The sequence below is a fragment of the Eleginops maclovinus genome, chromosome 20 (genome assembly GCF_036324505.1).
Source record: "Eleginops maclovinus isolate JMC-PN-2008 ecotype Puerto Natales chromosome 20, JC_Emac_rtc_rv5, whole genome shotgun sequence".
NCBI lineage: Eukaryota > Metazoa > Chordata > Actinopteri > Perciformes > Eleginopidae > Eleginops > Eleginops maclovinus.
This window is the reverse complement of record NC_086368.1, coordinates 10,165,737-10,180,940: the sequence shown is the minus strand read 5'-3', so window position 1 is coordinate 10,180,940 and position 15,204 is coordinate 10,165,737. Positions and strand designations below refer to the sequence as shown.

The window sequence follows — 15,204 nt, the reverse complement described above, 5'->3', positions numbered from 1 at the left end:
ATCCAAATGAGAGACAGATTAGGTTTGTTTTGGAAAAACAACTAAAACTTGGGTTAAAATTTAAAAGCTCTTTACAAAGTATGCATTCTTTCAAGAAAGTATGCTTTTAGGCAATTTGAGACATCTAGTGGACAGCGTTACTGCCCAGGCTTGAGTCAATTACATCACTTTGCTTTGTTTCTACATAAACTTTGTTCATTAAAAATAATTATTAATTCATGTCATCCACCTAATGGACTAAACACTGAGCCTGCCTGTTCGTCACAGATAGAAGATAAGTGCTACCTTGGATACAGGAGGTTTATAACGAGTTTGCATAAATACTGTTCATGAGGGATGTTCAGACAATCATCCCACAGGTCCCCACATCTCTGGAGCAGGTGACTCTCACACGCAAAAAGGAACTAACAATCATGAAGATACTAAACTTTGTGTCCTTGCTGTTCTGGTTGATCATTTGTGTCTTTATGTTTCCTTTCCATGCAGTTCCCAAGTTGATTTGGGAAAGAAAATCCCTTTGCTTGACATGGAGACTGCAGTGTTCACCTGCTGGCTCCTTTTCCTGATGTTCAGCCCAGCTGTTCCCATGTGTTTACCCACAGACTTCACCATGTATGTGGAAAGGCCGGAGTGTGACTACTGTGTGGCGATCAACACAACCATCTGCATGGGATTTTGCTACTCAAAGGTATGTATTCATTTCTTCAGCTGGAAAAAAGAAAAATGTCCTAAAGGAAAGTAATTGATATAAAGGTAAAAGAACTTCACCATTAATAAAAATTCTAAACTGTGATTGGTTTAAAGTTGTAAATCCACTTAAAGACATTTTTAAAAAACACATTTCTGTTTGATCATTAAACCGTGTAGAAAGTACCTTTTAAAAATATTTCAGAAAATAGAAATCACCTTACCCTAAGAATCAAATGAACTACAAACAGATTTAATTATATTTATATTTCATTATGTTATTTAATATGTTTAAAATGTACATTTAAATGTATTAAATGTGCAAAATCCTGAAGGGAAGGAACAGTCAAACATAGGTGATCTTTGAGAAAAGAAAGTAACATTTAACAAACAAACTTGTCACATTATTTATTTACCAAGAACAGTTCACAATAATCAACACTTCAGTTTCAACCTCAATATAAATCTGTCTGTTGGCTATTGATCTAGGGGCCTAAGGGGGCCTTGGCCTCACCCGTGACATAGAGACAGTCCCGGCTGGAGTAGTCCCACTTTGAGATAAAAATCTACATAAAAGTTGTGTGTTCTAAAGGCATTGTATTGTAAGATAATGAATGTGTTTGTGTACGTAAGCAGGACAGCAACCTGAGGGACCCATTCCGCACACGCTTCATGATCCAGCGAGGCTGTACCTATGACAAGGTGGAATACCGTGCAGCCATACTGCCCGGCTGCCCCGTCGACTCAAACCCCGTCTTTACCTACCCCGTGGCCCTCAGCTGCCACTGTGGGGACTGCAGGACCGACAGAGATGAGTGTGCACACAGGGCCAGCGCTGGCGGAGCTCGCTGTACCAAACCAGTAAGACGTCTCTACCCATACCCTGGCCAGAGCAACTACATAATCCCTTTCTGATTCTCCTGTTATCAGCTTATCTCTTCTTATTGTTAAAACGACCTAGCAGCTGTATGAGTCATGAATGTTTTCAGATGAAACAAACATCATCCTTTAGTTTGTGATGGATACGGAGTTATCAACACTGTCTGTACCTATTGTACCCAACTGTTTATTGTGTCTTTGCTGCCAAGCCTGCCTGTGCTGCAGCCCTGCTACTCACTTTACAATGCGGGGTTGATCCTGGCGCATATTTTAGTCAGCGTCATTATTTATCCCCCTGTACCCTTGTGAGTGTGTGTGTGTGTTTGCGTGTGTTTGCGTGCGTGTGTGTGTGTGTGCGTGTGTGTGTGTGTGTGTGTGTGTGTGTGTTTGCGTGCGTGTGTGCGTGTGTACGTGCGTGCGTGTGTGACTCCCAGACGTATTATGTTTACTCTGAGAGGGATACTTTGAATTTAACTCAATTAAAGCTGACATCTCTAAATAGCTCTCTGACTAAGCTGTGTTTGACTTAATCACATCCTGTTCAGAACCCTACTGTAGCTTTCCGTCTTCTACATAACAATCACAAGGCCATGACACTCCACAATGTCACCTCAGGATACTATATTTGCCACATCAGTCATTCTGAAGGCACATGATTGTTAACTCCCCTCTTCTAACTAAAATGATTATCAGTGAGCCTGTTGATCCACACATATAAGGCAGAAGATTTATTACCAATCTCCAAAATTACAGTATGACAGTAGTCTTTATCTGTTGAGTAGATTGTCTAATCCCAGTACAGCGTCTATGTGTAGTTTCCCATCCTCACAGGGAATTCTGGAGGGAGACAGCTGAAGCTTATTAATAGCACAGCAGTTCAAAGTTGAGATTCTCGGTGAAGTCCATCATGTCGAACCCTGTGACATTGCTCTTTCATCACCTTAGTTGATATTCTCTCACTTTTGTATTTTACAGCATTTCCCAAGTGAGTGAGAATTTCATTTGCATATTTAAGTTTTACTTTGTTGACTTAAGAACCCTCTTGCATATGGCTCAGACTCTAACTGTATGAATCTGAGCATTATAAGTGTTATTCATTGGTGCTGGCACTCTTGCAGCTTTTCACATTTTGAGATATTTAATAAAATATAAAACAGGAAGCTGGTGAACTGAAGGCCAAAAACACAGATTTTAAAGGAATGGCAGAAAGGTCATTTCTGTTTCACTTTCATCCGTGAACAAAAGTTATCCATCTGCATTGCTCCCTATTTCAAGCTATGACTCGCTTATCCCTAACACAATTCATAAAGTTAGAAACCTTGGGGCAGAAGTGGAACAAACCACATGTGGTCTAGTTAAGTGTGGGTAAGAATGAATGTAAACCAGTTTTCTATGCTGAGCCCTGTAGCCCATAACCTTGAGGTTACAGGTTGACCTTGATAGTCTGCTGACAAAATAGCCATTCGTTGATTTATGGTGCATTGTTTATGTCTTTGTTTATCAGTTTCAATATTGCTTCTTTTCCTATAACCAACATCTGTTAAAATCTGCTTACATTTTATTCTTGCTCGTATCTTCAGCACAGTAAATATATCAATCTGTAGCATTTTAAACTTTTTTTATTTAAAAAGAGTTCCATAAGGTTCATCCTATGAATGTGAAAAAAAATGTTGTTCAATGAATCTATATGATCCAGCAGGGCTTTACTCATAAACTTATATAAGTTAGATGGTTGATTATACTGTACACCTTTTACAAAAAGTTGACCTGACATAACTCTAAAATCATCAGACTGGAAAAAGCAGTGGATGAATTGGAATTTGCTTCCATCAGCAATCCAGGAGAAACAGGCCATGTGACGCACATACCGAACACTCTTTCACTCAGACAAACCATACAGTTTTGTTTGTATTGTGTTTATTCAACTAGAACAAATGTGAACTTTTTTTTAGTCTAGACAAAAATATCTCAGTGGCTATTGAATGGATTAAGATTGTTTTGGTACACGCATTCATGTTCCCTTCAGGATGAACTGTAACAAAATTGATGATACTATATTGTTTCCATTAGCACGTAGATCAAGTCAGAATTTCAACTTTTGCAATAGTTTAATTGATGACCCAATGCCTGGAAAACATACAACACTCCCATCATCTGCAGCTGTAGCTCGTGTTCACTGCTAATAGGCAAATGATAGCATGCTGACATGCTAAACTGTGAGCATTTAGCTCCTTAAACCACTGTGTGCAAGTACACCTTAACAAAGCTATAGTATGGCATACAATTTTAGATGTTTACTGTGCCTTCATAACACATTTACATAACTGATGGATGACTTTTATCATAAAGTTACTTCCTTCCTGTGAGATTACACACACACACACACACACACACACACACACACACACACACACACACACACACACACACACACACACACACACACACACACACACACACACACACACACACTCACTCACTCACACAAAGATGGAGGGATGCTCTTTAGAACAAAAGTATTAGTAGTGCAACGTTTATTGTTACATTTAGTAATTGTTTTTTATCTAAATAAAATACATAACAACAAGTGAAGGAGCGTTCCCATTCTTCACTAGCAATCTTCTCAGATTAGTTTTATTGAACTTAATCATACACCCTAAACTTCCTAAAAAAAATGTCCAAAACCATATACAAATCAGCTATGTTAGTGTAAGAAGGCTGTCAATGAGAGTAGCTTAATTACCCAACCTACAGATGTAGCACACACTGTTGCAACATTTCTTGCTATCAGTCATACATTGGTATGTTTCTTCTTTACCTTGCACACCAACATCTGAGATAAACCAGTTGACATTTAAACAAGAGCCCTCTTGCCTTTAGCATAATTTGACTAGGGCACAACCGGTTTGTGGGTGCGGTGCATTTGGATCATCTGCAACTAAAACCTATTCTGTAGAATGTACTAGATGCTCTGCAACAAAACGCTGGAAAAATCCCTTTGAGTAATTCAATACACATTTTTTCCTGGTTTAACCTTCTCTTTTTGTGCTAAACCTTCTTGTTCTAGCCTGACATGAACAGGTTGAGTCAAAAAATATGTAAATAAGTTGGTACCTGCCAGAGCCTATAAAACATGACTTTGCAGATTCTTTGGGTTCCCTGCCAATGTCTTATACACAAAAGCAAACTTGTGAGTTTAGGGTCTTGATTAAGGACACCTTAACAGAGCTGCCCAATTCCCTTATACACTAATGTGATTAACGCTATGTCTCAGTTGTTCCCCACACCATGTCTGTCTTCCTTAAGGAAAATGTTTTTTTATTGTATGCATTATATTATAATGATTGTTACTAATGCATTGACATGAAGGCAGGGTAAAACTGCATGGAGCTCATTGTAACTGTTGCATACTGTTGGGTAATTCCTTGTAACAATGTGCTGTATTTTTTAATATGGTTTGTATGTAAACATATATATATATATATTTAGCTGGTTATAACAACTCTGTCTGTCAGAAGTATGTAGTTGGACAAAAAAAAGAAGCATATTTTACATTAATGTGTTTAGTTACTTTAAACCCACAATAGGATCAATTAGAATAATGTAATTAGGATTATTCTAGATAACCAGGTAGTCACAACCCAAATCAAGTTTACCAGAATGTTCCAGAATGATCTTAATGCCAGGATGATGATCTTAACACACAGACAATGGGACCTTGACCAGGAACAGGATAATCTTAACCTTAAAATCCTTCAGTATACCGAGCTGACTTTCGGGATAACTTATCCAAAAGAGTTATCCTGATTAAATAGCTGCTAAGCGTTTTTTTCCCTTCTACTTTTAACAATATTAATTCAGAAAAATGTTTTCCGAACAATGGTTTCTTTTATCTTCTCTACCCCTTAACTCAGACGAGAAGCATGATTGGTGCATTAGTGGATTGAGTTTTACATCTTCCAATGAAAATAGAGATGGTTTAATAATACTAGCCAATCAGCTCCAGGTTTGCATACTTTTGAGTCCGCCCCCGTCCAGAGCTCAATGGAAATTTCCACTCTCTCGGCTCAAAGCTATATATCGTCAGACCGCCGACTCACACGGAAGCAGGAGTTAACAGCTCGAAACAATCTTACAAAAACCATCCTAGACAATCTTTTGGTGAGTAAACACTTTTGAGTTACGTTTAAATTGAGAAGATTATGCCTTTAAGCGTCATTTATTCGTTTACAATAGCCGAATTTTGGCATTAAGTCCCGGAATTGTTCTGAAAGGTTGTCTCCCCATCCAACCGTTAGCTAACGTTTAGAAACAGCTAACGTATTAAATAAATAGCTCTGTAAACGTTATGAGTCGAACCTGAATGAAAATTGCTTTTCTTTTTTATTTCTATCTTTAACTCTACCTTGCTGCTATACAATTTACAATTACTTGGCATAGTGTTTGCAGATTTATCTTTTCAGGGGGAAAAAATTGTGAATCCCAAGAAAGTCATATTTGCATTATTGGCTGCGCTTTTGAGTTGATTTGCACGGACATTATTCCGATAAAACTCAGTTTACAACGAATACATTCAAACTGTTTAGTGTTGCATGAAATTCACTAGTATGTAAGATCAGGTTGAATAATGACTGGAATGGTCATGTCCGTATATGGTGTTCCGGTATGCGTGTTTGTGCACGCCCACGGGATGTAGTACTCGTATTACAAGTAGCGGAGCTGCTGCTTCACGGTCTCGTGACTTTGAGGTAGATAAGCTAAAGCTGGCTGCTGTGTGTGGGATAAGCTCTGCGTCTTCTGTGGAACCTGTTCATATCTAAAGTAACTCCTCACGTTTTATCTCTCCAGGACTCTTATTTATTGATTTGACTGAAGAACATTTGGCTCTACATCACTACCTTTTACACTTCTATCTTTGCCTTTTTTGAAAATCATCATGGCTCAGCAGCAAAACAGGTACGTTTCATACACGTATTTACATTTGTGACCAATTAACCATTTGAGTAATTTTCCAGAGACCAACATTTCAGCTTTTTTTTTTTAGAACTTAGTTTTACTTAACAAGATATTAAACTGCTATGGTTTAAGAAATTGTGAAGGAAATCACAGTTTTTAAAAATAAGACTTCTATTTAACTGTACACTGCAATTAAAGAGAAAAGTATTACATTTAAAAACTATTCCAGCCATCATCTTGGGTCTACTTTTATTTTATTTTTCTCAGTTTTTAATTGCAGTAAATGCGATTTCCAACATAATAATGTTGTGTTCTCTTTTTTTCAGTCTCCCAGCCAAGCTCATTAACGGTGGTATTGCTGGCATTGTTGGGGTTACTTGTGTCTTTCCCATTGACTTGGCAAAGACCAGACTACAGAATCAGAGACCAGGTCAGCAGGTCTACAAGAGCATGTAAGTATTTCCATCTTACACTACAACGCTCTTTTGGCGCTATATCTACTAGGTCCATGTATAATCGGTACTATTTTTGCTAATCCTTCAATGACATCATGATGAATTATTAGATTTATGGGATTTCCTTACTCGATGGACAATGACAAATATGAATCTTCCTTTGTCTCCAATGAGGCGTTCAAATGCCTTTGGGTGGAAATGTACACTGCCCATTTTACCCTCCCATTTAGCATGTAGGCTAATGTGCATGTCGATGTTACATGTTGTAAATATATAAGAGTGATCAATAGCAGGTTCATTTGTTTTTTCGAATAAGTAAGCATCCGTACAATTATCTTTTACACTTCTACTTTATATGATTTGGAGTAATAATATTTTCCTCTGCTCTCTATTTCTGCAGGATGGACTGCCTTGTCAAGACAGTTCGATCAGAGGGCTTTTTTGGCATGTACAGAGGTAAGAGTTATGCACCTTTTGAATTTAATGAAGCAGTAAGCTGAAACATGTAGCAGAGGATTAGATGTAGGAGAGAGTAAACTGTGTTTATGCTCGTTGAACATCATAACTATTGAGGGTTCATAAACAGTGTATTTTAAGTGCATGGGTTGCTTGATTTACTTAAAATTACAGTTGTTAGTAAAATAATGGGATAAGTTATAAAAGTGAGGTGGCCAAAGCTGCTCTCATTTAGAGTGGTTTTGCCACTTTGAGATGTTTTTAATAGCATTCATGCAGTAAGTAGGAGAACACACTGTTTAATCATAAGTTCATACATTTTAATGTCAAAAAGAAGTAAGATCCTGTGGACATAGTTAAATGTGAGGAAAATTGAGAGCTTTTTAGTCTGGTTCTCTGCTTGTGTGAGGAATGCTGTTTGTTTGCATCTGTGTTTTTCATATTGCAGACTTGGGTCCCCCTGGGATATTGAAGGCTAGCCGATAAGGCGCAGCCACGCTGGAGGCAAATCATATAATGGTTCTTACATTATTGCTCTATCTAAAACTATAGGCACATGTTTTTGTTTTGCCATCTGTTTGTTCTGTATTTGGACTTCTTGTCAATAACTACTTGGTTGTCTCTCTTCACTGTCAACTTGTTGTAGATCCTCATTTTGTCTATGAAGTGTGTCCTTGCAGTCTTTGGTTGACTCTAATCTGTGGTGGACTAAAGTTTGAGATGGTCAACAGTCTCACAGATCAGTTTTTTCTGTTTGCTGAAAGTCTGCATACACAGTGCATTGCCATATGAGGATTTAGTCTGTCAACATCTCTTCTTGTCTCTTGTTTGTTGTTTGTCATTAACCTCCTTACTTGTTGTCTTTCAATCGAAACACAGATTATCATTTTTAAGGTTTTCTCTTTTTGAAGGGGCCTTTCTTTTATCATAAACTGACTCTGTACTTCATAGACTTGGTGTTTGCATCTTCCTCTGGATATTCATCACCCTCTTCATTTCTTCTCTTCTCTTTTGTGTTTTGCTTGTTTCTCTTTCCTTTTGAAACTTGTGTATTGAATGTTATTTCTTTTGTCTTAACCCCTCCATGATTATACCTGAAGCTACTTTAAATTGTGCATTTCTCTGTGTAGATTTGCTATGCGATGGACTAATTAAATTCCTATGATGTTAAAGATAGTTTCAGGGAAATGTTGTCCTAACTGAATGAATTCCTTATTGTGACTTCAATGCTAACTGTGGGTGTTTTTATTTCAGGTGCCGCTGTAAACTTGACCCTGGTCACCCCTGAGAAGGCAATCAAGCTGGCTGCTAATGACTTTTTCAGGCAACACCTCTCCAAAAATGGGTAAGCAAAGTCATGAAGTCATCAGAACATAGTTTAAGCAGAAATATTAAGCATACCATTGATTTACATTCTTTGTTTTCCTGGGTGTGAACAGAAAAGGGCTGACAGTGTTCAAAGAGATGCTGGCTGGCTGTGGTGCAGGCATGTGCCAGGTGATCGTCACCACCCCCATGGAAATGCTCAAGATACAGCTACAGGACGCAGGCAGACTCGGTGAGAAGAGTAAATCGTTGATATTGAATTATAATCTGAATGTGCATTTTACTCAAATACTGCCAGTGTGTGTGTATTAACATATTTTGTCTTCTGTCCAAAGCAGCCCAGCACCAGAAGCCCATCATGATGTCCACCACCAAGCTCGTGGCCACCAACACCGTGCTCAGCCGCTCCTTTAACTCGTGCACGGTGTCCTCAGCACCGCGTGCGGTTTCCGCCACACAGATCGCAAAGGAGCTGCTCCACAAACACGGCATCCAGGGGCTCTACAGAGGGCTGGGGGCCACCCTGATCAGGTGAGACTCCTATTCATGGAAACTAGTTAGACCAGTTGCATGGTTTCAGTGTGAAACAACTATTTGTTATTTCTTTCAGGGATGTTCCCTTTTCTATTGTTTACTTCCCGTTGTTTGCTAACCTGAACCGCCTGGGAAAACCGAGTCCTGGGGAGACGTCGCCGTTCTACTGGGCCTTCATGTCGGGGTGTGTGGCAGGATCCACTGCTGCTGTGGCTGTTAACCCATGTGATGGTGAGTTATCAGAGCCATGCCAGCCATGACTTGATACGAGAAATGTTTCAGATGTTACCAACACCAGTGAAATTCCACTACTCTTGCTGGTTTTTGTTAGGAAGTTTAACGGGTCATAATTCCAACTCTTACCTATTTATAGTACTGTGAAAACATCTCCTTTGAAGAACTATAAGTAGTCATGTCTGAACTTGAATGCACCACGATGCTAATCTTCATAATCTCCGTTCTGATATTTCTAAAGGCTAACGTTAGCATTTTCATTCTTTTTTTTCTAGTGGTGAAGACTAGACTGCAATCACTGAACAAAGGGTCCAGTGAGGAGACCTACAGTGGAGTGGTTGATTGTGTGAGGTAAGACCGAAAAGTCATTCATTGTTACAAAATCCCCCTTCTTTTTTTGAGTACCTGTTTACATAAAGTCTTCCCTCTGGCTCTCCACAGTAAAATAATGCGGAAGGAGGGACCCTCAGCCTTCCTGAAAGGTGCTGGCTGTCGGGCTCTGGTGATCGCGCCTCTCTTTGGCATCGCACAGGTCATGTACTTTGCTGGAGTTGGAGAATACATCCTGGACAACACTCCTCTAAACCTCCTGTCGGTGTGAGCATATCAACTTGAGCGTAGGACCTTCTGAGCGTAGATGGTGGAACCACTGGCAGCTACATACCATCAGTTTACAGCGGAGTCTCTCCTGCAGATGGGGAGATTTATGAAGACCTATGATTCATCTTCTGCTGTGTTGCACTTAAACACTTTTGTGACTTTTTCAGGAGGCTATAGCCAATGTTTGCACTTAAAGCTTTTAGCCTTACCGGGCTGGGGGATGCAGAGTTGCAGTGTTATTCTTTCTGTCTCCGAGACAGTCCTGTTTCCCTCTGTGAGGGAGGGGAGCTCACTCCATCAAATACACATCCTATTTTTGTATTTTCTTCCATGCTTTCTATCACTTTGCATATTTTTTGTGTACTTTATGTGTATGCTAGTTTTATTTTTGAATTCCTGAATGCAGCAGCTTGCAGTACTTTATGTTTTCCTTTTCCACTGCTGTCTCATGTTGCAAAGGCTATACACTGGGGACTCATGGAGCCCATTTTAATGCAAAGGGATCTTTATAATTAACACACATTTCCAGCAAGAAGTGTTGTAAGTGTTTTAATCTCACTGATCATGAACCTTCCTACTGACATGGGACCATATGGCTTTCCAATCCATAACATGTCCTGTTAAATACTTGATCTTAGCCCTAAAGTTGTGAAGTAGTGTGACCTGCAATAACTTGAGATGCATTCATGCATATTATATATGTATCTGTCCACATAACTTCAGTTAAGACATTTTTCATATGGATACCAGAAACTTCAAATGTGTTTTTTTGGTTTATGCCTTAACAAAGCAGAAAGACATTTAATTCTGAAAAGAAAAAAATGCCAGATAAAAGCATTATTACTGTGACTCAGCTTGTGAACTATGACTGTTACCATATTTTGTGTTTGTCCTTTTTGTACATACCATATATCAACATTAACATTTTAAATACACTCAAACTGTGTTCATTGATTTATTTGACTGGAGGGAAACGATTGTTTATTTATATATATATTTATAGGGGTGCAAAATAACTTCTATGATACACCCAGTGTTGACACTCAATGTGAGGTTTGTCGCTTTCTGTATCCAACTGGAGATAGCAGGTCATTCTCCAGGAAAGGTTGAATTTGGGAAAAATATTTCTGATGAAAATTATTCCTTCTAATACACTTGAAACTTCTTTAATATCAATATATAACATCTAAACTTGACTAATCCAAACCAGGTCCAGCTTAATTCATTTTTATTATTTTTTAAAATTTCAATAAATAATTCATGTTGTTTTTTTTGTCATTGGTGTTACCTACAATGCAAACAATACTGCATATTTGTAAAAAATATTTTTTCCCTAAAACTTGAATATTCCATTAAAAGAAAACACTTGGAACAATAAAACAAAAAAAATTATTTGATTTAACCTATGAAACTTAATTTAAAAAAGTGCAGAATCAGCATTATGGACATCCATTTCACTTGCGCCTTCAATGTTTTCGTTATAAAACAAAAATCAGTTGAAGAATATGCATATAAGTTTTTGGATACTTAAACATACCACCTCATGAATAAATAAATGATGAAAAAGAAAATGTTGGTGATCAATAACAATAATCCATGTGTACCAGGCGATCACTGAAAAAAACATTAAGTAACACCAGTGACGTGCCATAACACCAATGACATGCAATAACATCAAATAACAATGACTACTTTTTTGGAAATAAACTCATTTTTATTTCATAAACTAATTTATAAAGTCATTTCATAAACTCATTTCATTTCAGAAACTTATTTCATTTTCATTTCTTACAATCATTTCATAAACTCATTTTCATAAAAAAAAAAATAATTCATAAACTCATTTAAAATCATTTCATAAACACACGTTCATTTCATAAACTCATTTAAAATCATTTCATAAACACACGTTCATTTCATAAACTCATTTCATAACGCTCATTTTCATTTCCTAAACTCATTTCATGAACTCATTTGCATATCATAAACTCATTTCCTGAACTTGATAAACTCTTTTCTCCATTCCTCACTTCAACATCCCAGCTCTTCCTTGATGAACGCCCAAATCTTTTCATCCAACTCAATGTACCTCTTGTTGGCAGCGACTGGCTCTGGCATGAGGCACATTATTTGATGATCTTCGTACCAGTTCACATCCTCAATTGGAGATGGCCAGTAGAACTTATTCAGGTCATACCTGCCTGACCTGTGCATGCATTTGATCTGGATATTATGGTTCTCCACCATCAGGATAATGCCAGGATATGGCTGCCCATCATAATTTACAATGCACCACTGCCCGCAGTGATGGCTCTCAATCACATTTGGCCTGTGTGATTGTAGCTCTGACTGGGCTTTCTGTGTGGGTGGAACATATCCAATTGCGATATCTTGCAGACTGAAACATGGGCAGTCCCACACATTCTCGCCTGCCTGGCAGAAGCAACTTACATCCCTGTATTTCATGTTTCCAGGGGTCAAACTCAAAACCTGGTGGATCTTCATTGTCCCCTTAATTGCTGAAAGAGGAACCTGCTGCATTCTCTTTGCCCTCTCCTCCACATCTTCTTGGGTTGGGGTCAAGACTGCCTGGACTACCCTCATTCGCTGCCTGCATCTGGCTTGGTACACACGCCATGCCTTTCGCTGAGCTCTCCTCTCTCTTTCACTTAACTCTCCTACATTCTTCCTTTTTTTGTTGACGATATCACTGACATAACCCTCACGCCGTTTCTTCAAGTACTCTGCCCTACGTACAGGGTCTGTATCTCTCCGCTGCCTGTATAGTTTCTGCTTTTCAGCAGCACTCAATTTGGCCATACCTGAAATATTGAAAAGTACAATAGCAAAACAAAATAACTATACAATAACTATACAATACAAATAACTATAAAATAATTAAACTGTTTTGGTAAAGTTTTTTTCTCCACTTGATGTTTTTGTTGGACCTTTTATACAGGAATGTCATTGGTGTTACCAGTTTAGCCAGGAATAGTAACACCAATGACAGTAACACCAATGACAGTTTGGGGGAAAAACTACAATTAAAACAAAATGGCTGCTGTGTGTGAGACCACATGCTTTCAGTGTTATCAAAAACTTAAATTTATTTGATGTATTCAAGTTTTATTTTAATTTTTCTCAACCCCATGGCTATAAACTGAGTAACACCAATGACGGGCTTCACAGCTTCATACACAAATCTAGAAGAAATCATGACATTTTTTAAAAAATGAAGCAAGACATCTGACTTACCTCATGTGCTTGACCACTTGACCACAGGAAATTACCTCTTGACCCGAAGGAAGTCCAAAGAAGTGACATGCAAATTTCAAAATAAAGTGTTTTGTGTAGCGATAACACCAATGACATAATTTTGGGTGACAGATATTTATTTGATATTATTAATAATATTTAACTATTTCTTAGATTTATATGTCCTAGTCATTGTATGTAATGTTAATGAACATATACATTTGATTAATTTAATTAAAAAATGTATTTTTAAATGAAATTATACACTTCCACTTCCATGTATTGTAATTGTGACAGCGATTCTATGAATGTGCCATTTTAAATAAGTTGATAAAATTAAATATTAATCATTAGACCAATAGAGTTTATTTTTACATTACCAAAACAGTCTTTATTAATTGAATATATATAATGTATGTGATTATCAGGACAACTTTGGCAGTTTTGGAGTCTACAAAAGTGTGTGACAGCAATATCCACCGTTTTTGAATTTGAGCTGTTCGAATTCTCTAGATGATAGGAAAGGAGCTTTGAAACTAGGGTGACCAGATTTGAGGTGGCGAAAAAGAGGACACTTGCGATTGTTGGGGGGTGGGGGGAAGCGCCAGTCAATTTAAGTACACGCTTAATGGTCCCAACAGTGAAAACCGGGCGTTTTCATGAATTTATAAAACCCCCCGCTTGCGATCATAGGCGCCGATACCGTGGGTGCTTCGGGGCCCGAGCACCCACGGAGATTGCCGAGCACCCACGGAGATTTAACCGCACACACGGAGATTGTCGAGGGTCGGGCTTTAAACTTTTTAGAGCACCCACCGGCAGAAACATAAATCGGCGCCTATGCTTGCGATTGTTGGGGGGTGGGGGGAAGCGCCAGTCAATTTTTAATGGTCCCAACAGTGAAAACCGGGCGTTTTCATGAATTTATAAAACCCCCCCGGACGCTCCGGACAGGACGTAAAAAGAGGACATGTCCGGGCAAAAGAGGACGTTTGGTCACCCTATTTGAAACATCCTTTATAACCTCCTTTAGCTTAGGGAACACTGGACCTTCCTTTACGATAGGAAAGGAGAAAAGTCTGTCCCACAATGCATTGCGGCCGCAACGTTTGTCGTGACACAACATTCGGCCTTTACGGAAACAGCCGATCGTAACCGAGAAATGCCTTTCATGAAGGTTACGGTGCTTATTAAGCAGTTTAAAACTTATGCCATAACTTGCTTTAGTGCTTTGTGTTGAACGTTCAACAATGTATTAATCAAAAGGAGAAATATGAACGTTACTGTTACTGAAATGATCAAATAGTCATAATTTCTCAGTGTTTACTCTGCTGTGTGGGGTTTCTTAAACGTTTTAAAACATGTTTTAATGGTGATATACAAAGTGATAGGTTAATGCATAACAAGTTTATTATAAATACATTTGTATTTATTTTAAAATATTTCATATACTCACACGTATTGGGATTCATGTGGATTAACCCTTCTCTTGCGTTCGGTCATACCCCCCTTCCCATACTATTTTCGGTCAAAATCGACCGGTGTGATTTGCATAGTGATATCTCGGAACCCCTTATCCAATTTTGATGGTTGGCATCTCATTTGAACAGTCAAAGCAAGTAGAATCAAGGGGTGGCCGACAGAATGACACCATGGGGGAATTTCATGTTATAATTTTGCAGTTAATTCAAAGATAGTGTTTACTGTACATTACTATTATAAAAATGCTTGCCATGTAGGCTGTGTTTACTGGAGATGGAAATGCTTTAGTTAGTGTTGTAGCTGAGATTATTCCCGTTCCAATGATGTATGGGATGTATTG

At 38.3% G+C, this 15,204-nt stretch overlaps 2 protein-coding genes across 3 annotated transcripts; both read left to right on the top strand.

The window, feature by feature from the left end:
• Positions 1 to 38: 38 nt before the first annotated feature.
• Positions 39 to 2,472, top strand: tshba (thyroid stimulating hormone subunit beta a). Its single transcript, XM_063909780.1, has 3 exons — positions 39 to 380; positions 487 to 688; positions 1,324 to 2,472. Exons 1-3 carry the CDS (start codon positions 337 to 339, stop codon positions 1,600 to 1,602), a joined length of 525 nt encoding a protein of 174 aa, XP_063765850.1. The 5' UTR covers positions 39 to 336; the 3' UTR covers positions 1,603 to 2,472.
• Positions 2,473 to 5,576: 3,104 nt separating this feature from the next.
• slc25a55a (solute carrier family 25 member 55a) lies at positions 5,577 to 11,068 on the top strand. 2 transcript variants are annotated; one of them, XM_063909779.1, is made up of 10 exons: positions 5,577 to 5,727; positions 6,415 to 6,522; positions 6,849 to 6,974; positions 7,378 to 7,433; positions 8,688 to 8,778; positions 8,873 to 8,991; positions 9,098 to 9,290; positions 9,370 to 9,524; positions 9,803 to 9,878; positions 9,969 to 11,068. In XM_063909779.1, the coding sequence occupies exons 2-10, from the start codon at positions 6,503 to 6,505 to the stop codon at positions 10,126 to 10,128; spliced, it is 996 nt and encodes a 331-aa protein (XP_063765849.1). In that variant the 5' UTR covers positions 5,577 to 5,727; positions 6,415 to 6,502; the 3' UTR covers positions 10,129 to 11,068. The 2 variants fall into 2 exon arrangements, with proteins under 2 accessions (XP_063765849.1, XP_063765848.1); XM_063909778.1 differs by having other exon boundaries at positions 9,095 to 9,290.
• The last annotated feature ends 4,136 nt before the right edge of the window (positions 11,069 to 15,204 follow it).

Coding starts and splice junctions, on each gene's coding strand:
- tshba (XM_063909780.1), top strand. CDS start 337: ATGTTCAGACAATCATCCCACAGGTCCCCACATCTCTGGAGCAG. Junction 381..486: donor TCCCCACATCTCTGGAGCAG/GTGACTCTCACA, acceptor CTTTCCATGCAG/TTCCCAAGTTGATTTGGGAA. Junction 689..1,323: donor TGGGATTTTGCTACTCAAAG/GTATGTATTCAT, acceptor GTACGTAAGCAG/GACAGCAACCTGAGGGACCC.
- slc25a55a (XM_063909778.1), top strand. CDS start 6,503: ATGGCTCAGCAGCAAAACAG. Junction 6,523..6,848: donor ATGGCTCAGCAGCAAAACAG/GTACGTTTCATA, acceptor TCTTTTTTTCAG/TCTCCCAGCCAAGCTCATTA. Junction 9,291..9,369: donor CTGGGGGCCACCCTGATCAG/GTGAGACTCCTA, acceptor TATTTCTTTCAG/GGATGTTCCCTTTTCTATTG.